Here is a 27,004-nt window from a genome sequence, read left to right on the forward strand (position 1 = left end):
GCTGGGAGTATGGATCAACCTGCCAATGCCCATGTCCAGTGGGGAAGCAATTACAGAAGCCAGACCTTCCACTTTCTGTACCCCATAATGATCCTGGGTACATGCTACTATAGGGTTAAAGAATAGGAAAGCTGGGAGTCGGGCTGTAGCGCAGCTGGTTAAGCGCAGGTGGCACAAAGCACAAGGACCGGCATAAGGATCCCGGTTCGAACCCCGGCTCCCCACCTGCAGGGGAGTCGCTTCACAGGTGGTGAAGCAGGTCTGCAGGTGTCTATCTTTCTCTCCTCCTCTCTGTCTTCCCCTTCTCTCTCCATTTCTCTCTGTCCTATCCAACAACGACAACAACAATAAAACAACAAGGGCAACAAAAGGGAGTAAATAAATAAAATAAATATTTTAAAAAAATAAAAAAAAAGAATAGGAAAGCTATCAGGGGAGGGAATGGGATATGGAGTTCCAGTGGCAGAAACTGTGGGATTGTACCACTCTCATCCTAAGGTCTTGTCAAGTATTTCCATTTTATAAATAAAAACTAAGGAAAAAATGAATAAATAAAAGACAATGAAAAAGAAAAGAAGTTGCCCTTCTAGCTGAGCCAAGCCTTCCTAAAACCCTAGCCAAGGGCATAAAAGTCCTAGGGGTGGCATCAGTTTTGATATTTGCACATGTGATACATTTGCATAGAAGTTAGGTTTGGCTATAGATTGTAATGTAAGGGGCAACACTAATAAGTCATGCGAGGAGCTCATAACTATGAGTTCAGCTGCTTTGTTAACAGTCAAGAGACTCCCAGAACTGTGAACCCATAGTGACTGCAATAGATGTTGGCTGAAATAAAAATGATGACGTCATCTCTTTTGCCTCATCTTAGATGGGATTTGAAAGAATCACGTTAAGTGAGATAAGCTAAAAAGAAAAGGATAAACACTGGAAGATCTCACTTACAGGTGGAACTTAAGAAACAAGGATGGGGGGCCAGGCGGTGGCACACCTGATTAAGCATATACATTCCAGTGAGCAAGGACACAAATTCAAGCCCCTGTTCCTCACCTGCAAGGGGAAAGCTTCATGAGTGGCGAAGCAGGGCTGCAGATGTCTCTCTTCCTCTCTATCTCCCTTGCTCCTCTCAATTTCTTTCTGTCTCTATCAAATAATATAAGAAAACAAGGATAGAAAGGGAAAACACATGGTAAAATTTGGGTTGGGTGTGGTATAGTGCACCAAAGCAAAAGACTCGAGAAGGAAGAGGAGGGAGGGGGTTAAACGGGGCACTGGGGTCCTGGTGCATGATGGTAGAAAATGATCCAAGTTGGAGGTGAAAGTGTTTCTCAGACACTATTGTCAGGAGATGAGAAATTGTTATGTCAATAATCATACTGTCATCATTAATATTCTATAAAATGACTAAAAATAGATGTCAAACTGAATATATTTCATTATAGTACTACTACTGTCTTGTAGACCTGTAGACACATGACATATAATATACAGTTAGAATTTTTTTTATATGTGCTAGCAAATCTTACACACCACAAAAGAGCCATCTTTCCCTACCATGAATCTGTGGGCTCCCTAAAGCTATTAGAATTCTTTCCCTTGAATAGGGAAATAGAATCTCCTTCCAGTGGAGGAGATGGGATACGGAGTTCTGGGGGTGGAAACTGTGTGGAATTGTACCCCTCTTATCCTATAGTCTTGTCAATATTTCCATTTCATAAATAAACAAAAATAAAAGAATTATTTCCCTCATATCACTTTTTAGCTCAGATATTCAGACAAAAGGGTAAGGGTTTATTCTATTTCACCATTTATATTTCCTTATGAGTTTTTAAGCTGCCAACTTCTGATGTGATTTTACAAAATAATGTACCCTAAATATAACAGAAATAATAGGTGATCACTGATCTTTACTTCAAGATGAACACTATTACACTGACAAAATACTTAACAATAGTAAAGGTCCACGTGACCTATTTTGGAAAAGATTAACAAATTTTTCTTGTTGCGTGATGTAATTAGTATATAATGATTTCTCATGGTACTAATGCCTCCCTACTAACTGCTATGTTTTTATTTAATATTTACATTTAATAGAGACAGAGAGTAATTAAGAGGGGAATGGGAGGTAGAAAGGGAGAGAGAAAGAGAGACACAGCACTGCTTTACTGTTCATGAAGCTTTCTTTCCCTGCAGGTGGGTACTGGGAGCTTGAACCCAGATCCTTGCACATGGTAATACGTGTGCTCAACTAGGTGTACCACCACTCAGCCTCCCAAATAGAGTTTTATAAGAAATATATATCATGACAGTAAATAGTAACTCACAGTCCTTCTGCAATGCACTCTAGTGAAAGAACATTTCCTCTCAATTCCTCTTTGTTACTTGCATTGCCTTCTGGAGTTAAAAATGTTGGTGGCCTCTCTCTGTATGATTTAGCTGCAAATAAAAAATCAATATGCATTAAAGTTATAAATATTTGTTTAGAGACATACAGTTCACTGCCTAAAAGTCTAATCCCTTTCAAAACCATTCAAACCATTTGTGAAATCTGTTAAACTACATCTAGTAACTTGCCTTAACAAATAGCCATTGCTCAACTCAATCAGGAAGAGAGAAAATTTTGGCTGTATAAGACTAAGAGTAAGGGCTATTTTCCTCTTATACATTTCTTTACACTGGGTTAGGCTTTTATGAATTTTCAGGGGATTGGAAAAATCATAAAATTCAGACATAAAAAAGAAAACCACATTAGCAAGCTGCCCATCTTTTTAGATCAGTACTCAAGTCAAAGCAAAAATGAACTATCTTCTGGAAACTATTAGGTTTTTCTGAAAGGTATGGTTGTGAAAGAGATATTCTAAACTAAAGACAATAGTTCAGTCCATTTCACTGGTTAGTGAGGGAAATAAATTTGTATTGGAGGTGTGACATATCAAGACCTCCAAATTGTAAGGCTTAAGGAAAGCAAGAGAGCTACTGAGAGAGGTCTACCAGGTTTTATGCCATAATTTAAAAATAATGGTAGTGTTAAAGGTAAATCAAAATAGGTTCCTCATTGAAAAAAATGGGGGGCTCAAATTAGAGATTTTAGAGAGATTTAAACAGACTATTATTATCATGTTTTTTTTTTAATTAGAGAACTTTTCAAAACGTGTTCTTATCTCCTAATGGTTTCGACTAAAGCCTTATGGTAAAAATCAGATCATTCTAAGGTTCAATCAACTTTTGCTGTTTTCAATATTGTAATGAATTAACTATTTAGTGTTCATAGAAACTTATTGAAAAGGCAATATATGAATTATTCTCATTCCTCAGAAAAAAAATACCAGAAAAATACTACTTTAGTGGAACAAGAGTTTTCCTAAAAATATAGATTGTGGAGAAAACCTTACCCCTCTAAAATCAATTTGTGAATTTCTTTGAGGTCCATATTTCTCAAGTACATTAATACAAATAAAATAAAAGCACGAATTGTGGTATGTGGATTCTGATTACTGATTGTGCTTCAATATTTACTTCATATTTCAAGGGTCTGAGTTCATTATGTTCTTTTAATTTGCATTATTTATTTATTTATTTATTTATTTATTTATTCATTTATTTATTTTTAACCAGAGCATTGCTCAGCTCTAGTTTATGGTAGTGCAGCATATGGAACTTGTGATTTTGGAGCCTCAGGCATGCGAGTTAACCTTTATGCTATCTACCCCTGCCCTTAACTTTTATTTTTAAAATCATTTTGTCAAGGATTGAATGAGCCCATTATTTTCACCGATATGCTATCATTCTCTATTTGTCAAATTTCTCTTAAAGAAATAAAATTCTTTCAAAAAACATAAACTTAATGGTTTTTTAATCTAGCTCTACTGATGATAGTGACTAAAATTACTCTATTGTTAATTATATTTATTTCATGTGAAAAATGTGAAATATGATGGTTTACTATCAACATCCCTTAAGCTTTATTTGCTAAGCATTACTAAGGCTTCAATATGTTAATGTTCTAGTTGACTAATTCTCACCTAGTTCATGAGAAAAGTTTATGGATAAAACAAAGATGACAAATATTAATTTGAACATACATGAAAGACTTTTTTTCAAACTATGGGATATGGTTCTTTACATGAAGACAAATAACAATTTTCATTGTTATACATACAATATGAAAAATGCTTTAATGACATGTCTGAAAATTCATAGCTAATTTTTATAAGAAACATACATATAATTTAGTGATACTAAACATGTAACTAGGGATTTCATAAAGAAGTAATGTTAAATAGCCATGGAGGTGAAGTTAGTTAACTAAATTCTATGATGAAGAAGGGAATATCAGTTACAATCACTGCAACTCACCACCATAAAACTCAGTGTCACTCAAATTAGCAGCTATAGTGTCATTCAATTCATCCACTGAAATAAACAGAATATTATGAAGAATGCACAAAAAAGTAGGGCCAAGATCAAAAAAAGAATTGGGGAACAAAAGCAAGCATATACAGCTATACTGATCCAATGCCACCCCTACCAAATAAAGACAGTGCTTTATATTGTATATGGCTAATTCATTAATTTATTCAACCACCCCCACCCAGTAGTAGGTAAACATATAACTAAAACTGTAGAACTTCCAGTTAAAGGCACTGGATTTTGAAGGGTAAATCTTCAAAATCCCAAGCAGATTCAGAAAATTATCAAGAAAACAGTAAAGTCAGTAGCAGCAAAAAAGGGTAAAATACAGTATTGAGGGTATGTATGATCTTTATAATACAAATACAAAAACTTTAATGACTTAACTGATGATTTCCTAATCAAATGAACCTGTTTACCTTAAAGTCAGCAGTATTTTATAGATAATATATTTTGCACATGTTTATAAACACACTGAAACAGAGATTTAGAAAGCTGAACTCTTACCTGAAAACACCTTCACAGAAATAGGCTGCTTCTGTTGTATGGTTTGAGTGTGATTAAATCTGGCATAACAGATGTAGTCTTCACGGGTATCCTCTGGGAGAACATTGGAAAAATAAAGGTCTCCATTTAGACCTTGGGAAACCCTCTCACTTTGTGGAAGTCTTTGAAAGGCTAAAGAAAGGAAGAGAGATATCTAGATCATTCCATAATACAGTGGAACTTTCCATAGTAGCAAGGCAAATATATTAATCAATAGTTCTATGAACTTCATTCCTCAGTTCTATAAAGTTCTTTGAGTAAAAGCATAACTATCATGCCAAGCCAGACAAGCCAGAAAGGGAAAGAATGAATACCAGATGACCTCATTCATACGTGGAACTTAGAAACAATGACAAAAAGGGAAAACACAAGTAAAACTTGTACTGGGGTGGTATATTGCACGAAAGGACTCTGGGGAAAGAAGAGAAGGGCAGATATGGGGGGGACTTGGGGTTCCTGGTGCGTGATAGTGGAAAAAGAACTAAGTTGGGAGTGAGAATGTTTTACAGAACAAACCGTGACATCTTAAAACTCCAATGATACATGCCTACACCCATTTTCTCTAGAGTATGGAAAGAGAAGATAATAAAGTTGTACAGTGACCGGATTTAAAAAAAAGTGCAAGTGTAAACAAAAAAATTATGAGTATGTGTTACTTTACCTAAGATTTAATTTGGTCCCCAACTCTTAAACACATAAACACACGCCTTAGAAAACACATTAGGGAAGGACATTAATTTGGGTTATATCTAAACATTCCAACCACAGTTTGTTCAAACCTGTGAGTTTGGCCCTGAGTTCGGCAAAAGACATTCCCTAGTCTCCACCTGTTTGAGCTTATGGTCTAACTGAAAAAAGTCAGGCAGTAAATGGGTTATTAGTGCCTTAAAGTGCCACTTTGAGACCTCCCAAACCCAGTTTCCCTCACCTTGACTTTTATTTTAAGCTACGAATGATCCTCTAACATACAGTGTGTTTTATTTGCTACACCTAGGGCTTATTGCCTCTCGTATCAGAATTTAAGTTTCAGAAGGACAAAGACTGCCACCCACCTTGCTTACTGCTGTAGCACTGAAACCATAACTGACTTAGCAGCGGATCCATTAATATACAATGAAAGATTAGATTAATAATTATCAGTGCTCTGACATTCCAGTTTCATGCTTGATAACTTACTTCCCTTTAGGTCCACTTGGAAGAACTGTCAAATCTCTATTAGGTGGGGAGGTTTCTCTATGTAGCTGGAGGATTTAGAGAAGGAGACTACTGACCTGTGGGTGGAATTCACATCTCACTGCCTAATATGCATCATGAATTTTCCAACTCAGTTCACCCAGTCTTAACTTTGAGTGTTCTTCAGCTCTTGAATGACAGAAGTAGGAGAGTTAACATATCCTAGTTTGCCTTAGGCAGGTATTTTGTTTCTTGGAGGATTTCTGCACTTTGAATTAAGTGGCTGTGCTACTGCTACAAGTGCCCCAGATAACATTCCACAAAATGTAAAATAACCTCGCAATTCCCCCAAGCAAGGAAAAGCAGTGAGTCAAGGAGAAAGAACTTGAAAGAATGTTTAGTCTTGTTAACCAAATACTTAGTCAAGATAGGGGGTTGACTGGCAGTTGTAAACTCATGGCTTTTAAGTCATTAATACCTAGGGAAAAGATTATTATAAAAAACTAGTTCAGTGGGCTAGGTGGGTGGTGGTGCACCTGATTGAATGCACATGTTACAATGCACAAGGAACCAGGTTTGAGCCCCTGGTCACCACCTGAAGGGGGAAATATCTTCAAATGGTGAAGCAGTGCTGCAGGTATCTTTCTGTCTCTCTTCCTCTCTATCTCCTCTTACCCTCCTGATTTCTGACTGTCTCTATGCAATAAATAAAGATAATACAAAAAATGTTTAAACAATCTTAAAAAGACACTAGTTGAGGAGGAAGAGACTGTAGGGTCTCTTCCTGTATCTCTCTAATTAAATGAAAAAGTAGCCTAGAGCAGTGAAAAACAATTTAGAAAGGCAGTGATACTGATATGATAAATAGAAAAAAGTAAAGATACATCTGTATTTTCCTCCACTTCTTCTGAAACATTTTACCACTGATGGGTACTAGTTAACTAAACTAAAGGGGCTGAAGGACCAGGAGACAGTTCAGCAGGTGGACTGCACGACTGCTTGAGTTCTGAAATTGTTCCATAGCACTACATGGGAGCACTACGGACAGTATCCAGTAACTTCCTTTGCAACCATGGCATAATAGTGCTTTGATATCTATCCCTTCTTCTCTGTCTGCCTTTCCTTCTCACCTCTCTCTCTCTCTTCTATTCTAAGGTTATAGAATAAAAGCAATTTGGCCCAGCATGCATGCGGTACTTGCTCAATCACTATTACTGCATTAAAATAAAAACAAAAGAATAGGACTTCACTTTGGTCCTTGAGTTGTTTGCATGGTGTCTGAAACAGAAACATATACAAATAGGAAAAACTTCATAAAATTTTTGAAACTGAACACCAACAGGACTGGGTTTGAACTGTCTGGGATGACCTTGGAGGAAGAGTTAGTCAGGAATTATGGATTTTTTTCTTCTCTTGTATTATTTTATTGCGGGGTTAATGACTTATAGTACTGGTGTTGACACATGTGTATAATTTCACATTTCCCTAGACAGGTGTCAGCAGAATACTCTCACCCCAACTTATGTCCTTTTTCACCATCATGGATCCCAAAGCACCTTCATCAACCTCTTCCCTGCCCTCAGGAATTGGGGTTATGAACCCAATCATTGGTAAGTGAGTCTGAGAACAAAAGACAATCTCAAAGACTCAAATACCTACCCACTCTCAGACAATCTTCAGGAGGAACTAGGTACCGTAGCGGGAACAGGAGAAACAGAAATTCAGTTTCACCTTAGTTTTACCCTCTCTGTGAAATCAGAGAAACTAGGGTAGACTTTTTGTCCTCTCTCTCCCATCTCCATGAGTAAATAAAAATGGCCACTACTTGGGGGTTCAAAAAGATACACTACCCTGGATTTGCACAAATAAAGCCTTTTCCCCTTTTCTTAAAAGGCTTTTCTTTCACATCTGGCAAAAAATTAAACATTTGGTTATATTATTTATTTATTCTTGCAAAAACACTATAAAGAACTGATTTTTTTTTCAGATTCCAGATTCAATTTCATTTGAAAGATCTACATGCTTTTCCAACAAACTAAAATTTATGCAAATGATGTGGCCAGTAGTGCAAAATGAAAGAGAAATTAATCACAGATTACCACAATTATGAGATCTTACATGTATATATCTATTAAGTGAAAAGGTCACCACTTTTTCATAAAGAACAAGAACCAAATACCAGGACTCATTTTAGCATGACATTTGGATATTGGTATTTGCCATCATATATTTTTATTTTACTGTTATTGCTACAAAATGAGGAGAAGTGGTTATGTAATGATAGGAAAATCCATTTGTAAATTTATTCAATCATATTTTTATTTTCCACTTTCTGAGATACCTTCTCTCAGTATTTTGATATGAGATTAGAAATGGAAATTTTAAAAATGGAAAGTAAATATCAGAACTAAAATCATCTTTTGTAATCAGCATAGTCTATGATTTTAGAACATCTGTGTCACTGAGAATAAGTTCCCTACAGATATTTTGCATTCATTCCAGCACTCTACCTAAATGACTACTGCCAAGGTCAAAAGAAATCTCCATGTTGCATTTCTCAATCTTCAAGTTATCTCATCCACTAGTAGCATGTGAGACAATGAACCGTTTTGCTCCTTCCTTCTTCCCTCTCTTCTTCTTCGATCTCTTCCTCCCTCCTTTTCTTTTTCCATCCTTTTCTTCCTTCCTTTCTCTCCTGCTAAGGCTTTGATTTTGCTAGATTCCACCACTTCTGGTGGATTTTTTTTCCCTGATAAAGGGTGAGAGACAGAGAGGGACAGAGAGGAGAAGCAGCACAACTACTGTTCCACTGCTCATAAAGCTTCCCCTTTATGTGGTGGTCAGGGACTTGACACCAGGTCCACATACATGGCAAAGTGTGCATTCTACTAGCAAAAGCTATCTCCCATCCCTATTTTGTCTTCTTTACATTCTTTGCTCATCTTGTTGCTGGATAGACTTTCTTTCTGTAAGTATTTTATTTATTTATTAGTGAGAGGCATAGGAGGAGGAGAAGGAGTAGGAGGAGGAGGAGGAAACCAGACATCACTCTGGTACTTGTGCTGCCAGGGATTGAACCCAGGGCTTCATGCTTGAGAATCCAATGCTTTATCCACTCTGCCACCTCCCAGACCACTTTTTTTTTTTCTAGTCTCAGAGCTCCTTTTCATTTGCTCTGTTGGTTTCTCCTTAATTCTTGGCCTCTGTAGGGCTCTAGATTTTGCTTCTCCCCATATTCACTCACTCCTTCTATTATCTCATTCACTTCTGGCTTGAGGGAGTACCTGTGTATGAACGTCCCCCCCTTTTTTTGTTTCTAGGGTTATCGCTGGGATTCAGAGGCAATACTATGAATCTACCATTTCCAGTGACCTTTTTCTTTTCATTCAATAGAACAGAGAGAAATTGAGAGGGGAGGGGAGATAGAAAGGGAGGTGGGGGCTGGGCGGTGGCGCATGTGGCCCTAAGTACAGGTACTGGTGCAAGGATCCCAGTTTGAGCCCCTGGTTTCTCATCTGCAGAAGAGCCACTTCACAAGCCATGACGCAGGTCTGCAGGTGTCTGTCTTTCTCTCCCCCTCTCTGTCTTCCCCTCCTCTCTCGTTTTCTCTCTGTCTTATCCAATGACAACAACAGCAATGATAACAATAATAACAACAACAAAGATAAACAACAAGGGCAACAAAAAGGGAAAAAATAGCCTCCAGGAGCATTGGATTTGTAGTGCAGGAACCCTGTCCCAGTGATAACTCTGGAGGCAAAAAAAAAAAAAAAAAAAAAAAGAAAGAAAGAAAGAAAGAAAGGGAGCGAGAGAGACAGACACTTGAAGCTCTGCTTCACCACTTGTGAAGCATTACCCTCACCCCCCCAACCCCCCACAGTAGGGGAACACTGACTTGAACTCTGGTCCTTGTGCGTATCCTCGCACAAGGAGGCTGATGGTGACCCAGCCCCCTTACCGTCCAGTCCCCTATTCTTGCAGTACTGACCCAAGTCTCAAATCTTTCTGTGAGCCATGTATCTCATACTCCTGCTGGGAATGGATGCCTCACAGCCTCTCACACCCAAATCTTAGTCTCTACATAAAATATATGCCACTGCTCCTAAGGTAAGCATTTTAACCTTCTAGTCTAGGAGGCTTTGGAGGATGAGATCAAGGAATAAGCAATTCCATTAAAGAAGGGGACAGGGTAGACAAGTGTTAGAGTAATGCATGACTTCCTTTCTCTGTGTCTGGGTTTCCTCATATAAATAGTAGAAAGATGGGTCTGTGAAAGGTAGAGCACCAGTACTGCATGCATGAGGTTCTGAATTCAATCCCTAGTCCCACACAGGAACAGTTAAGAGAACTCCATACATATTATTACCAAAACAATATATATTTTCTAAATATATGTATTACCTGCCTCCTTCTCTACCTTCTCCATCTATTCAATTGCACAGAATATAAGCTCAGTGAGAGAAGGAATATTGTTGGTTTATTTAGCCAGTTCCTGGTAAAAGCTCAATAAAACTTAAATGAAGGAGGGAAATGCTATTATTTATTTAATAGTTATTTTCCTAAGCACCTCTAAAATATTCCATAAACATTTTATAACTCAAAAGAGATGACACTTTATTATGACAACAATCAGAAGACTCCTGAAGAAAGCTATTGAAAAAAAAGAAGCTTACAGTGTGGGAGAGATAGCATATAAGTTAAGCAGAAACTCTCATGCCTGAGATTCCAAAGTCTCAGGTTCAATTCTCCACATGATCACAGCCAGAACTGAACAGCGCTCTGGTAAAATAAACTTAAAATCAAGAAAAAAAGAAGAAGAAAACTTACAATTATCCATCCAGAATATTATGGGTGGTGGTAATCCAATGGGAGGTCTGCAGGGAAGTACTAAAGAGTGGCCATTTCTAAGTATTATTGGTTCCAGTTTTTCTTTGGTCCACAGTGGTGACCCTATGAAACAAAATAACTTCTAAATTATTGTTGCACTGATAAGTAAAAACACTAGAAAAAACAAAACTAAATTTCTGGGGGGAAATTTGGGATAACTCAGGATTTATTCATTAAAATAATAAAATTATAATTTTAATATATTTTCAGTAAAAATTGACAAATTTAATTTACTTTTACATAAATTCTCAGCAATTCCATATCTAAGATTTCATGTTAAATAAATCAGTAGGAAGATACACAATTTCACGATAAGCATTTTCTTCATGAAAGAACAGAAAACAAATATTAAAAGATTTGTTAAATAATTATATATATATTCTCAATATATTATATTTATAGAAGCCTATCTATTTATAAGACTGATGAGAGAATATACATGACCTGCTGATGACTAATTGATTTGAATGAACCTTATTTAAAACATATACATACACACACCTAGAAAAAAAAGAAGAATATTTGAGCAGTAATAATTTTCTTGTATGGAAGGATTTGTGAATAAATTTAGTATTTTGTTTATAACTGTTTTAATGAAGAAAACCACATCATAAAGGTAATAAAAGTTTTACCATGACCAAAACTACAAATAACCACTGGATTTTTGTGTTTTGTTTTAGTCTTTTCTTTTTTGCAGAGCCAGAGTCTGTGTATGTGTGATTTCATCTCTTCAAGTCCATTTTTATGGGGCGGGGGAGACACAACACTATTGCTTCCTCCAGTAAGAAAGGGCAGAACCTAGGCCATGAGCATGGTAAAGCTTGCTCCAGAGTGAGATATATTATTGCAGTCAGCTCCCAGTCAGTTTTTACAATGCATGATCTTTTAAGGTTATTGAGAGAATCTGGGTGTTGACAACTGTAAACAGAGGCATCAAAATAGCAAGATAGTAAGCCACTGTATTCTCAGTGAAATTGTGAGACAAAAATGCTTAAACAATAGTAACATTTAGGCCTCAATTATCCATTTCATACTCAAGCATTTTAATGTGACTACATAGATGAAAAATCAGTATCTAGAACAATTATTTCTGAGTTGTATAAAAGATACATTGATTGGCAAAGCATCAGTCAGTGAAAAAATATATACATGGAAAGAGTGAGAGAGAGAGAGAGAGAGGAGGGTGGGGTGGAGAGGGCAGTGGGGCAGCGGGGAAAGACCACAACACCAAAACTTCCTTCACTGTGGTCAGGACTTGGCTCACATCTGAGTTGCACACATTGCAAAACAGCACACTCTTCATGTGAGCTATTTTCCTGGCCCACTGAGAAACTTGTTAGGGTAAAGTAGGAAGAAGCAGTCAGTTTCATGTAACACAAAGTTAAAAGTATTGGAATCAATGCAACTGCTCTCTTGCAATGGTATTTGCATGATGGACAGATATGGAGTCTTGGAGCAAGACCTGAACAAGGGTCCTACTTGTTTGGCAAATCCTACTTACTGGATGGTCGGATGATAATGTTGTTAGAAATTGCTGCTCCACGTTCATTTCTGGCTGTACACTGGTAAACTCCTTCATAAGTCTCTGCTTTTCCTTCTGTCATGATGTTGATTGTAAGGGTTCCTGAGCCAGGTTTCATGGTGACAAGAGGATCTTTATCTATGTCAAAATGAGTACCATTTCGGGTCCAGGAAAAGCTGCCCAACATATAGGATTAAGTTTGCTGACTGTCCAGAAAAACAGGGTTACTTACTATTTAGTAAGTTCCTTGTGGGTTTATGAGATTCTAGAAATAACTAAGATTTTAACACTCAGTAAAAGATCAATGGATTCCATACCTACAATATTCACTGAATTATGATTTAGAAAAAATGGTGCCGGCAGATTTCCAGATACCCCTAAAGGGCACAAAGCACAGTGACACTAGGTGTACTACTGTAGATGCCAACCATGGATTTTCATAGAAATTAAACCCCCAACTAACCTGGTTATAATAACAGTTAACTATTGCTATTTTAAACTCTTTCTAAAACTACAATAAGCCCTTCAAGATCTTCATTTCTCCTAGTCCTGGAACCCCTAGGACTATGCTCATATTTTTTTTCTCTCTGGTTCCTTACTGCCATACCACCTCTGTTGACCTCAACCAAATTAACGTTACTAATGCTGACATCCCATGTTATACTGCTACTGAATTCTTCCTGCAGACTATAGCCAGGGACTAAGCTTGAGATGTCAACCTCACAATTCCTCTAATCCAGTGAGATCTTTCCTAACACATGGGACTACCTATGTCCACTTTAGATGGCAAACATCTAACAAAGTTACAGATACTAGATACAGGCTATGGTTTAGGGTACTGGGTACAGGTGTGCATGTATCCATCAGCAAGGGGCAATTATAGAACTTGAAGTAAAAGTGCTCAATAGTCCTTTGTGATTAGATTTAGACTTAATAAACCTGGAATCCTGGTAGAATTGGCTAAAGAAAGCATCATAAATTCTCTAATAGATTAGACTTAGACGAAATTAGCTTGGCAATCTAGCCAAAAGGCCCAGGAAGACTGACCCCACAAACCTAATTCTGATTAGGTTCAACAAATGACAATGCTTAAACAACTGGGAGAAAGTCTAAGGTAGTCAGATAAAGAGAGGACTACAAAAATTGGATAAGGGCAAGAGGCTGGCTCATTTAATTATTTTTTTGGTCAGTATCACACCACCTCATGATCTAGGGCCCTAGTCAAGGAGTCCTTGGATTCCCACACAAATATGATGAGCCTAGATCTCTAATGGAGCCCTCTCTTCCCCATCACTAGTCACTTCCATCAGGAACATCATCATAAGCCCTCTGCAGGCCCTCCCAAGGACCTTGTCCTTACCATAAAATAGAAATGGTAGGGACCACCCCGGTCCCTGAAGGGAGGCTGGGGTATCCTGTCCTACCACTCAACGAAGACTGGACCTGAAATGAGTATAGCCTGCAATGTTCACAGCTGTAACCATGAACTGTAGGCTCAGACTATCAGGGACTCAGAGGTTACACAGGCACCTGTACTAAATATAAATATATATATGGGAACTGGGTCAGGTGGATGGGGGTAAACAGTTAATTTTACTCATAGATTTTTTTTTCAAGAAAGGGAGCAACTCTCTGCTCTAATCCAATTTTAAAGCCATTTTCTCTACTCTGACATCATCTTCTCAGAATATTTTTATCCAACTATGTTAGCTATTATACTCAAGCAAAAACCACAATAGTCGTGAGCTCCTAAGGACCATGCCTCAAATGGGCTTCCTAGGTTCCTTCCACCCTAAGATCCCTATTCTCATCTTCTCTATTCCTACTTTTTGGTGCCTGTTCATTAACCACTTTGTCCCACTTTATATCTTGCTGCCTTTCAATCATCAAGTTGCAGACGTTTCCATCCTGATTTCACCAGTGTGTCCTGAAACCGTACCTCTTCAGAACTCTACATCACTAGGGAAAGACAGAAAGAGACTGGGGGTATGGATCGACCTGTCAATGCCCATGTCCAGTGGAGAAGCAATTACAGAAGCCAGAACTCCCACCTTCTGGACCCCCAAATAATTTTGATCCATGCTCCCAATAGGGGAGAAATGACAAGGGAAAGATCAGACAGCTCTGAACTCCAACTTCATCAGGAACCAGAAAGAGAAGAGGAAAAAGTGGGGGTCTGGCGGTAGAGCAGCGGGTTAAGCAAACATGGTGCGAAGCATAAGGACAGGTGTAAGGATCCCAGTTTGAGCCCCGGCTTCCCACTGGCAAGGGGGTCACTCACAGACAGTGAAGTAGGTCTGCAGGTGTCTATCTTTCTCTCCCCCCTCCTCTATTGATTTCTCTCTGTCCTATCCAACAACAACATCAATGGCAACAATAACAATAATGACAAAAACAAGGGCAACAAAATGGAAAAAAATGGCCTCCAGGAGCAGTGGATTTGTAGTGCAGACACAGAGCCCCAGCAATAACCCTAGAGGCAAAAAAAAAAAAAAGAGGAAAAAGAGAAAGACATTTGGATGTAGTAATGTGTAAATTGGAAAGGAAGAGAAGATGGGACCTTAAGGGGGGAGGCGATCATACACAAGTATAGACAGATAGTTGAAGAAATGATTGTTAATCCATATCTGCAACCTTAAGAAAACTGCTGTAGCTCACAACAGAGGGCTTGGGGATTCAGAACTCTGGTGGTGGGGACAGTGTGGAATTCTACCCCCGTTCACATGTAATTTTATAAATAAAAATTAAACCACCAAAAAAAGCTGGCTAAAAAGTTTAAAAACTAAATTTTCAGAAATTTTCAATTCTTCCCCACCTGCAGGAGATGGGAGGAAAGCTTCACAGCTGGTGAAGAAGTGTTGCAGGTGTTCCTCTTTATCTTTTCCTATCTCTCCCCTCCCTCTTAATTTTATTCCATCTCTATCTAAAATAGATTTTAAAAATGAATTAAAATAAAAACAAACTTTTAATTCTTCATTCCTTAAAATTTCACGTTCTATTTTAATTATAATTCAGTTCTCCCAAACATATTACTATAGAGAAATTACAGATCATCTCATTATCTGTAGGGCCTTGGAGAAGCATTGCTAGCTTTCCATTTATAAAATACAGCGATTGGACCGTATCATTTCTTTAGAATCTTTCCCAACTCTAATGTGTGCTCACACTCCCCAATTTTGGAAAATCAAGTGGGACCATTTTTTAATAATACTTTTAAACATTTTTATTTATTTATTATTGGATAGAGACAGAGAGAAATTGACAGGGGAGAGGGAGATAAAGAAGTAAAGAGAGAGACAACTTGCATCCCTGCTTCACCAGTTGTGAACTTTTCCCCCTGCAGGTGGGGACCAGGGGTTTCTAACCCAGGTCCTTAAGTGCGCCACCACCTGGCCCCATGAGACTTTTTTTTTTTTATTTTTTTTAGAGCTCTATAGAGCTAGGAGAAATCTCAGAAGTCATCAAATTAAACTTATTTATTTGACAGATAAACAAACTAAAGCCTGGGCTAGCAAAACAACACTTGGATAGAGTGCCTGCTTTACCAGGCAGGCCACCCGCTACCAGCCTGATTCCTACTGCATAGAGGAAAGTTTCAGCCTGGTGGTTTCATTTCCTTCCCCTATTTCTCATTGTCTTCCTGTGTCTGTATCCCTTTTCTATCAGAAAAAGTTAGCCTGGAATGATGTAGTGAAGTCCTGATAAAGACAAACTATAAAGGAAGGGAGGGAAGAAAGGTGGAAAGAAGGAAATAAAGAAAGGAAAGGGAGGCCCAGAGACAAGGATTTTTCTCATATAGAATGTTCTACTCACATTTCCTAGCAGTTATAGCATTTTAGTGTAGGATACACAATAGATACATGAAAATGCTACTGTCTAGGTTTTCAAGAACAAACTGACTTTAGTTAAGCTGAGAAACAGAACTATGAACTCACAAAAGAAAATGTAGAGATATGAAAAACCTGACATTAACTTCTATAACAATAATTACTTTTAATATTTCCACAAAGCACACAGCACACTCACCTGGGAGGAGGTTTCCCTTTGGCTTCACACTGGATTACGATATTCTCCCGAGGGTCAATAATATAATCTTTCGGAGACTGCTGAGTAATGGTTGGAGGTTGTACCACTTATTTGTAGAAAGAAGAGCAATGTAATGAAATTAATTATTTAACAGGATAAAAGTGATTTCTTTTTATGTAAAGATTCCTTCTAAATTATTAAATAAATATTCTCCAAATGCTTTCAGTAATTTCTATTGTAGCAGCCAGAGTCTGCTTCAGGAAAATTTTTAGCCAAGAGTCTCCTAATACTTCAAATCAAAGTGCAACTTCCTTTTGACAACTTGACACATACTCACAGAAGCTATTTTTTCTCTCATTAAATGTTTGGGAAAACAAGTAGCAATACAAGCTTAGTATTAAGACAGCTATTTTTTTTCTGATGTAACAATGAGAAATTCCTTGTATTTCTTTGGTGCAAAAATGCCTTCCAAAGAAATCTAAGTTATCAAGTAGGGGCTGGGTGGTAGCACATATTATAATACACAGAGACACAGGTCCAGGTCCCTGATCCCCACCTGAAGGGGGTTAGCTTCATGAACTCAGGGCCTGACAAAAGTTATGGTGCCATTCTATTTCTATGGGTGAGTTATCTTCCAGTCCTGGTCCTGTGTTTTTCTTAAGAAATAATAACTGGCTAGGGCAGGGCAGTGGTGCACCCAGTTAAGTGCTCATACTACCATGTACAATGAATGACCCAGGTTCAAGGTCCCAGTCCCCAACTACAGGGAGGATGCTTCATGAGCAATGAAGCAGAGTTATAGGTATCTTTCTCTCTCTTTCTAACACCACATTTCCTGTATCAATTTATGCTTATCCTATCAAATTAAATACACTAATAAAACATTTGTTGCCTTAAAAAATAAATAATAGCTGCCTTGTAGTTTTTTTAGTGTACTCATGTAAATTAATATGTATAGAGAAAAAGTTGAGAAGTTCATTCTTAAAAGAAGGTTAAATTAGAGACTGAAACAGTTTTATTAGATTCAGAAGGTAGTTTGCTACTGGGACCAAAGATAAAAATCTTAACTTCGAAGATAAATGGAATTGAGATGCTCTGTTTTATAGGAAAGAACACTTCCATTTCACTCTCCAAAGTGCTCTCCAGTCATGCATCATCAAACTGTAGGGAACAGTTTCTGATCTGACCCAGAATAATTTAATCTGAAGAAAACTATTATCTAGGTACCCAAGACTGATATCACTTTAAGATCATCTTGTCCTTCTTTGGAGTCAGAATCACAGAATGTTACAAGAGAAGGGAACTGGGTAAATAATCCATTCCAACTGTTTTGCAACAAAATGACTTAACAAAAATGAAGCAAAAAGAATCAAACTCTCCTGTGGAAGTCACTGTCTTGCACCACCCCAGAGTCATTTATATAGATAAGGTTGTCACCCAAAGGTAATTTGTCCAAATTCCTTAAGGAAGACATTTAGTAATATCTGGAGACAATTTTGATTATCACCACAAAGGTGTAATAGTACATTTGCACTCAGTGGGTAGAGGGAAGGAATGCTGCTAAAAGCCTTACAATGTTGAGGGCTGGATGGTGGCACACTGGCTTAAGCGCACATAATGTGAAGTGCAGGAACCTGCACAAGGATCCAATTTGAGTCCCAGCTCCACACCTGCAGGGAGGTCGCTCCACAAACAATGAAGCAGGTCTGCAGGTGTCTGTCTTTATTTCCCCTTTCTGTCTTCCCCTCCTCTCTCAATTTCTCTCTGTATCATCCAACAACAACAAAAAAAATGGCTGGCAGGGGCAGTGGATTCATAGTGTAGGCACTGAGCCCCAGCGACAACCCTGGAGTAAAAAAAAAAAAAAAAATCTTACAACATACTGGATGATGCTGGAATAGAGATTTATTTGGGCTAAGTATCAGTAGTGCTAAGGCTGAGAAAACTGACCCAGTCCATGATGTGAATAGTACTGCTAAAGCCAAATGGTATGCTAATTCTATTCCAGTACACTTCTGTGGGCCTCATAAATTTTCCTCAAAGACAATCATTTTCCTTTCCTACTGTGTTTGACACCCTGAGTCATTTAAGCTTTTCATCTTCTGGATTATCCTTTCCTCTCCACCCATACACTGCATTTAGAATCAGGTAGCCATTGTCTCTAAATTTTGTGAATTTTCTCATTGAGTTACATCAGATGTGAATAAAGCTTGAAAGTTAGTAGAGCAGAATATTGGTAAAAGAAAAAGAGTAATTCCTATATCTTCAGCATCCATGCAAGGAGAAAATTAAACTTGCTTCTTGGTATTTAAATGCAATATTTGGTATAGGAAATACACATGCATAAAATATGTTAGTCATAAAACATAAAAATGTGTCTTCAATGCACAGTATTAATTTATAAACAAAGACATGGTCAAATGTTCACACTGCCTACTAACTACAGAAAGACACTTACAGTCTTCAAGAAGTTTTGCTTTTTCCCCATCAATATCAGCAGGTGAGTGGGCAAACAGGATTAAAGAAAACCAAATGTTAGTTATAAGAACACTAAGACTCTGAAGATAAAAGGGGCATGTTGTCTATTTGATTTGACCTATAAAAAAAGCCCAGTACAAGAGAGGTTGAAATTGTGCAATTACAATAGAAAGAATCCTCCAGTGGTGGTTTTGTTTATTCCTGTAGCACCTGTCCCACACAAACATTTGGAAGAACAAAAGGAATACTGTAGGCAAAAAAAAGAAAAAGATTCTTATAGGAATTGGAATAGCTAATTCTACTTCATACATGTGCTGGACAAGTAATTATGTTCAATTTGAAAAATAACTGAAATTACAATTAATCTGAGCTGTCACATACTGTGTTGTGTCTGATCCTATTATTCCAGACATCACTATGCACATGGTAATAACTCCTAACAAAGGGATGTTGTTGCTAAAATGACAAGGGTTCATCTAAGACAAGTTCAATGTTAATTTTAGGCATTTATATTTTTAAAAAATATGTTTTATTTATTTTATTTTAATGAGAGAGATACAGAGAGGAAGATAATAGAAAGACCAGAGGACTGCTCAGCTCTGGCTTATGGTGGTTTGAGAATATTGAACCTGAGATTTTGGAGCCTCAGACATGAAAGCCTTTTTGAATAAACATTATGCTGTTTCTGCCTGACATTTCTATTTCTATGGCTTATTCCCAAGTCATTGATTGACCTTTTTAGACTGTTAGCATATTTCTGTTTAAGCATTTCTCCATCACCCAAGGATTGGTAGTACCCACACCAAGGAGCACCTCATGAAGAAGGGGTGTGAGAAATAGGGGAAGAAAAGAAATGATATTAGCATGCAATTCAAATGATTCTACAGTGTTGCCTGTTATTATTACTTGCAAAGGTTAATGCAGGAGAGCCTGGGTTATCCATGACTTTCTTTTCATCATGGTTATGCCTCTTTTCCATTAGCAGTGATAATTGAGTTAGCCTTAGGTGACTGTTTCCCTTTGATTATTAGATTGAGCAGTCAGATTAAAGGGAATATATTTAACACAAGAGAGAACAAAAGCACTTCTCCCAATTCTTTTTCTCTCTCTATGTATCTGGTGAATTAAACGTATACCTAGTATTCCAACTCCAAAGGGATTACATAATCTTTTTGTTGTTGTTGTTGCTAAATGAAAATTAAGGCCACTGAATAAATATTTCTGAAAGTAAGACAAATACTGTGTTTTACTGTACTTTTTGACTACGGATGCATAGTGAAGGGAATGCTTTAGAGCAGAAAACTTTAAAGAAAACTTTAGAGCAGACCAAATCTCTTCTCACAGTCTCCACAATGGCTGTTGCAGCCTCTTAGGTAAAAACTGACATTTGACAATTGAATGGCCCAGGAAAGTGCTATGTTCCTTGTACCTTGAAAGGCTTGCCAAACAGATGTTCTATTCAGGAAGTTAATGAATTTAAAGAGGTCATGCAGATTAGGGATAAAAGATTAATCAATTCTGAAGTACAATAATTGTCTAGATTTGGAATTCTGCTTTCCATTGTAAAAATGACCAGAATTATCTTTATTTATATATCTAGAATTATATTTATTTTTCATAAACAGGCCACCCAGACCACTATTGTGCAATATGTGTTTTTTTCTTGAGAAAAGAATAGGCTAATCACAACTGACACCACAGAAATCCAGAGAATCCTGCAAAACTTCTATAAAGAACTATACGCCCCCAAACTAGAGAATCTGGAAGAAATGAAACAATTCCTAGAAGCATATGCCCTTCCAAAACTGAACCAAGAAGAACTACAAAATCTAAATGCACCAAACACAGACAAAGAAATTTAAACCGTTATTAAGAACCTCCCCAACAACAAAAGTCCTGGACCAGATGGCTTCACAAATGAATTCTACAAAACTTTCAGGAAACAGTTAGTACCCATACTTCTTTTTTTTTTTTTATTTAAATTTTTAATTTAAGAAAGGATTAGTGAACAAAAGCATAAGGTAGGAGGGGTACAACTCCACACAATTCCCACCACCCAATCCCCATAACCCACCCTCTCCCATGATAGCCTTCCCATTCTCTAGCCCTCTGGGAGCATGGACCCAGGGTCGTTGAGGGTTGCAGAAGGTAGAGGGTCTGGCTTCTGTAATTGCTTCCCCGCTGAACATGGGCATTGACTGGTCGGTCCATACTCCCAGTCTGCCTCTCTCTTTCCCTAGTAAGGTGTGTCTCTGGGGAAGCTGAGCTCCAGGACACATTGGTGGGGTCTTCAATCCAGGGAAGCCTAGCCAGCATCCTGGTGGCATCTGGAACCTGGTGATTGAAAAGAGAGTTAACATACAAAGCCAAACAATTTGTTGAGCAATCATGGATCCCAAGACTGGAATAGTGGAGAGGAAGTGTTAGGGAGATACTCACTGCAAACTCTAGTGTAATCCTGCTTTCAGGTATATATTTTGCAGTAGTTTATGGATACGTGTGCTTTTCCATAAGGTTGAAGAAACAGGAATACTCCCTTCCACCTTCTATGAAGCCAACATTACCCTGATACCAAAAGCTGATAGGGACAGAACAAAAAAGGAAAACTACAGACCAATATCTCTGATGAACATAGATGCCAAAATATTAAAGAAGATCTTGGCCAACCGGATACAGCAACATATCAAAAAGAGTGTTCATCATGACCAAATGGGATTCATCCCAGGAATGCAAGGCTGGTTCAACATCCGTAAGTCAATCAATGTCATTCACCACATCAATAAAAGCAAAGCCAAAAACCACATGATTATCTCAATAGATGCAGAGAAAGCCTTTGACAAAATCCAACACCCATTCATGCTCAAAACTCTACAAAAAATGGGAATAGATGGGAAATTCCTCAAGATAGTGGAGTCTATATATAGTAAACCTACAGCCAACATCATACTCAATGGACAGAAGCTGAAAGCATTCCCCCTTAGATCAGGGACTAGACAGGGCTGTCCACTGTCACCATTACTCTTCAACATAGTATTGGAAGTTCTTGCCATAGCAATCAGGCAAGAGAAAGGAATCAAAGGAATACAGATTGGATGGGAAGAAGTCAAGCTCTCACTATTTGCAGATGATATGATAGTATACATAGAAAAACCTAAAGAATCCAGCAGAAAACTACTGGAAGTTATTAGGCAATATAGCAAGGTATCAGGCTACACAATCAATGTACAAAAATCAGTGGCATTTCTTTATGCAAACACTAAATCTGAAGAAGAAGACATCCAGAAATCACTCCCATTTACTGTTTCAGCAAAATCAATCAAATACCTAGGAATAAAGTCGACCAAAGAAGTGAAAGACTTACATTCTGAAAACTATGAGTCGCTACTCAAGGAAATAGAAACTGATACCAAGAAATGGAAAGATATCCCATGCTAATGGATTGGAAGAATAAATATCATCAAAATGAATATTCTCCCCAGAGCCATATACAAATTTAATGCAATACCCATCAAAGTTCCAACAAGCTTCTTTAAGAGAATAGAACAAACACTACCATCATTTATCTGGAACACGAAAACACCTAGAATTGCCAAAACCATCTTAAGGAAAAGAAACAGAAATGGAGGCATCACACTCCCAGACCTTAAACTATATTATAAAGCCATCATCATCAAAACAGCATGGTACTGGAACAAAAATAGGCACACAGACCAGTGGAACAGAATTGAAAGCCCAGAAATAATTCCCCACACCTATGGACATCTAATCTTTGATAAGGGGGCCGAAAGGATTAAATGGAAAAAGGAGGCTCTCTTCAATAAATGGTGCTGGGAAAACTGGGTTGTAACATGCAGAAGAATGAAATCGAACCACTTTATCTCACCAGAAACAAAAATCAACTCCAAATGGATCAAAGACCTAGATCTCAGACCAGAAACAATCAAATACTTAGAGGAAAACATTGGTAAAACACTTTCCCACCTACACCTCAAGGACATCTTTGATGAATCAAACCCAATTGCAAGGAATACTAAAGCAGAAACAAACCAATGGGACTATATCAAATTGAAAAGCTTCTGTACATCCAAAGAAACTATTAAACAAACAAAGAGCCCCCTGACAGAATGGGAGAAGATCTTCACATGCCATACATCAGACAAGAAACTAATCACCAATATATATAAAGAGCTCAGCAAACTTAGCACCATAAAAGCAAATGACCCCATCCAAAAATGGGCAGAGGATATGAACAAAACATTCACTACAGAGGAGATCCAAAAGGCTAACAAACATATGAAAAACTGCTCCAGGTCACTGATTGTCAGAGAAATGCAAATTAAGACAACACTAAGATACCACCTCACTCCTGTAAGAATGGCATACATCAAAAAGGACAGCAGCAACAAATGCTGGAGAGGTTGTGGGGACAGAGGAACCCTTTTACATTGCTAGTGGGAATGTAAATTGGTCCAGCCTCTGTGGAGAGCAGTCTGGAAAACTCTCAGAAGGCTAGACATGGACCTTCCATATGATCCAGTAATTCCTCTCCTGGGGTTATACCCCGAGGACTCCATAACACCCAACCAAAAAGAGGTGTGTACTCCTATGTTCATAGCAGCACAATTCATAATAGCTAAAACCTGGAAGCAACCCAGGTGCCCAGCAACAGATGAGTGGCTGAGAAAGCTGTGGTATATATACAAAATGGAATACTATGCAGCTATCAAGAACAATGAACCCACCTTCTCTGACACATCTTGGACAGAGCTAGAAGGAATTATGATAAGTGAGCTAAGTCAGAAAGATAAAGATGAGTATGGGATGATCCCACTCATCAACAGAAGTTGAGGAAGAAGATCTGAAAGAGAAACTAAAAGCAGGACCTCACCAAATTGTAAGTAGGGCACCAAAGTAAAAACCCTGTGGTGAGGGGTAGACATGCAGCTTCCTGGGCCAGTGGGGGGTGGTAGTGGGTGGGAGGGATGGGTCACAGTCTTTTGGTGGTGGGAATGGTGTTTATGTACACTCCTAGTAAAATGTAGTCATATAAATCACTAGTTAATACGGAGGGGGAAAATTAATTGTATGTCTCGAAGATTTTCAAAACACAAACTGAATCTTTTCAATATATAGGCTGTATAATTGATATGCAGACTCTCTCAAAAGCCTAGACCAAGTAGATCAGAAGCAACCAATAGCACAGCTATATATAAGATACTGGGTACTGTACAGAAAACCCTAACAAAAAGACTTTTCAAAGTTAACCCAATTACCAAATAATGTGATGATAACATTAACTATCGATTGTCTTTTTGAACCCTAAGACAGCAGGAACCTCACATCTCCACTATAGAGCCTCTACTTCCCCCAGTCCTGGAACCATTGGATAGGGCCCACTTTCCCGTATGCCTCTCCCAATCCATATCAAATAATATTGCATCTGCCGATCACAACCTAACCAACGCAACGATTGCCACCTCAACATGCTTCACTTCAGACTGTGTCCAGAGACTTCACGTGTGGAATGACAACCCCTCAGCTTCATTACTCGGGTGAGACTTTTCCTTTCATAGTAAACTCTAATTCCATCTCAGGTGGTTCACTTTCTAACAAAGTCCCAAAACCTAGATATAGACCAGTTTCTGTGAGAGAGAGCATATGTTCACACATATCCGTAAACTACTGCAAAATATATACCTGAAAGCAGAAGTACACTAGAGTTTGCAGTGAGTACCCCCCTAACACTTCCTCTCCACTATTCCAAGCTTTGGGTCCATGATTGCTCAACAATTTGTTTGGCTTCGTATGTTAACTCTCTTTTCAGTCACCAAGTTCTAGATGTCATCAGGATGCTGGCTAGGCTTCCCTAGACTGAAGACCCCACCAATGTGTCCTGGAGCTCCGCTTCCCCAGAGACTCACCCTACTAGGGAAAGAGAGAGGCAGATTGGGACTATGGACTGACCAGTCAACGCCCATGTTCAGCGGGGAAGCAATTACAGAAGCCAGACCTTCTACCTTCTGCAACCCACAATGATCCTGGGTCCATGCTCCCAGAGGGATAGAGAATGGGAAAGCTATCAGGGGAGGGTGTGGGATATGGAGATTGGGTGGTGGGAATTGTGTGGAGTTGTACCCCTCCTACCCTATGGTTTTGTTAATTAATCCTTTCTTAAAAAAAAAAAAGAATAGGCTAACACATTATATTGTCACTTGCTCCTTTTTAAATAGTGTTTATTGCAGATTATTTCATTTTCAACAATTACATCTCTATATTTGATCATGTTTTCTATTTGTGACTTAATATTGATTTGCAAAATTGTAACCTAACAGGTGTATAATTCCACACCTAACGTACCACCTGAGTTCTGTGTCCCCATTTCTTCCACTGGAAACTGCATTAGTTCCCCCAAGGTCATAGATATGGTTTGACTATTATTTCTATATCTATATTTATATATATATTTGCCCCCTTTTGTTTTCCTATGGTCCTGTGCTCTCTTCTTTTCTAAGTCTCACCAACACCTCTTGCTACTTCTGAATGTCCTTCCTTTTTTTTCTCTTCTCTCTGGGTCTTGATGGAATTGGATGTCATAGACACATGGTCATCTTCCTCTAACATTTCTCCCTCTCTTGGGGTATAAACCAAAATTCTTTATATGGTGCAGAAGGTGAGAGCTCTGGCTTCTGTAATTGCTTCTCTGCTGGAGATGGGCATTGGAAGGTCATTGATCATGCTTTTAAACTTCTCAGAGGACTTCAGGTAAAACTTTCATAGATAAGGACTTATATTTGAGATTTAAAATTTGAAAGTAAAAATTGCCTTGTCAAAAATCAAGATAAATTATAGTTTGTTTGGGGAATATAGAAGGATGTGAGGTTGGCTATAAGGCTATCCCCCAATTTTTTCCAGAGCACTCTCAGCATATGAAGGGAGAGAGTGAAGAAGTTGGGAGGGGATAAGATAGGTGATGTCCGTGGTTATTTTAAAGTGATTCCTACAGTTTTCTTGTAGATCTGTTTCTATATAGAATCACATGTTGAGAGGATCAAGGTAGCCCACAAGTTACTCCTTGTCAAGTCATTCCTACCTTGATACACAAAAGGCACCTGAGAGGAGAGCTAGATAATGATAGGGAGAGGACATTGTGACCACTTCAATGGCCAAGTCTATGACGTGATTCTTTATAAACACCAGGTGTTGAAGGTAAGAGCCAAATTAATTTTGATTGGCTTTTCAGTATTGCACAGACACCTTCCATTTACACAGTTCAGAGCTGATGGTAAATGCCTGAGAGGTTTTTGACTCCTGGGCTTAAAAGCTTTAAAATGTTAATACTTACAATCAAGAGGTACTTCCAGTGCACTAATCATCTGGCTCAGGAAGAGAATCAGGAGCATTCTGCCTGCAGATAAGCATTTCTTTTTTGGCATTATTTTAAGCTGCATTAGCTTAACTCCTGCTGAGACACACAAACTGATTTTCCTTTTCTTCTTTCACAAGAGCTTTGTGTGCAACGTTTAAATAATTTTCACGCAGGGAGCTGAAAAAAGGTAGGGTGAAAATTAGAATGTATTTAAAAGAGAAAAAGGAAAATGAATGAAGAGTTGAAGTCTATTGCACAGAAAAATCAGTTCTGTATTATACATGAACCCTAAATGAGAGGCAACTTTTAAATATTTAAGTCTCAGGACAGGAATCATCATTTATTCATAAATCAGCCAAAATCTGGTCAGAAATATTTGCAGTGGTGTCAAGCAAAATCTTTCTACTTTGCCATCCTTACAGTTTTTCCATCTTAACTATTTGCATTAGTATCAAAGGCTACCATTTATTTCTTAATAGATCTGGAAAATTTGACTTGTAAATCAAACAATGTGACTTTAGAAGGGAGACCTAATAGCTTTTTCAATCTAGAGATCATCTCTGATAAAGTTCAGGCCATTGTAAATTTACTTCACA

The 27,004-nt window shown here is 38.0% G+C and overlaps 1 protein-coding gene across 23 annotated transcripts in view; it reads right to left on the minus strand.

Moving 5' to 3' along the window:
- The window catches only part of NRCAM (neuronal cell adhesion molecule), a 376,126-nt gene that overhangs the window by 89,990 nt on the left and 259,132 nt on the right, over positions 1 to 27,004 (minus strand). For 12 of the 23 annotated variants that reach the window (XM_060196423.1, XM_060196422.1, XM_060196418.1 and 9 more), the window contains 8 exons: positions 26,385 to 26,585; positions 19,023 to 19,040; positions 16,565 to 16,670; positions 12,518 to 12,714; positions 10,957 to 11,079; positions 4,918 to 5,088; positions 4,357 to 4,413; positions 2,325 to 2,436 (listed from right to left, as the gene is read on the minus strand). In XM_060196423.1, the coding sequence (XP_060052406.1) occupies positions 2,325 to 2,436; positions 4,357 to 4,413; positions 4,918 to 5,088; positions 10,957 to 11,079; positions 12,518 to 12,714; positions 16,565 to 16,670; positions 19,023 to 19,040; positions 26,385 to 26,490 (890 nt within the window). In that variant the 5' untranslated portion in view covers positions 26,491 to 26,585. The remainder of the gene's footprint in view (positions 1 to 2,324; positions 2,437 to 4,356; positions 4,414 to 4,917; positions 5,089 to 10,956; positions 11,080 to 12,517; positions 12,715 to 16,564; positions 16,671 to 19,022; positions 19,041 to 26,384; positions 26,586 to 27,004) is intronic. The other 11 variants (XM_007528302.3, XM_007528300.3, XM_016190500.2 and 8 more) reach the window with 3 other exon arrangements.

The sequence above is a fragment of the Erinaceus europaeus genome, chromosome 8 (assembly GCF_950295315.1).
Source record: "Erinaceus europaeus chromosome 8, mEriEur2.1, whole genome shotgun sequence".
NCBI lineage: Eukaryota > Metazoa > Chordata > Mammalia > Eulipotyphla > Erinaceidae > Erinaceus > Erinaceus europaeus.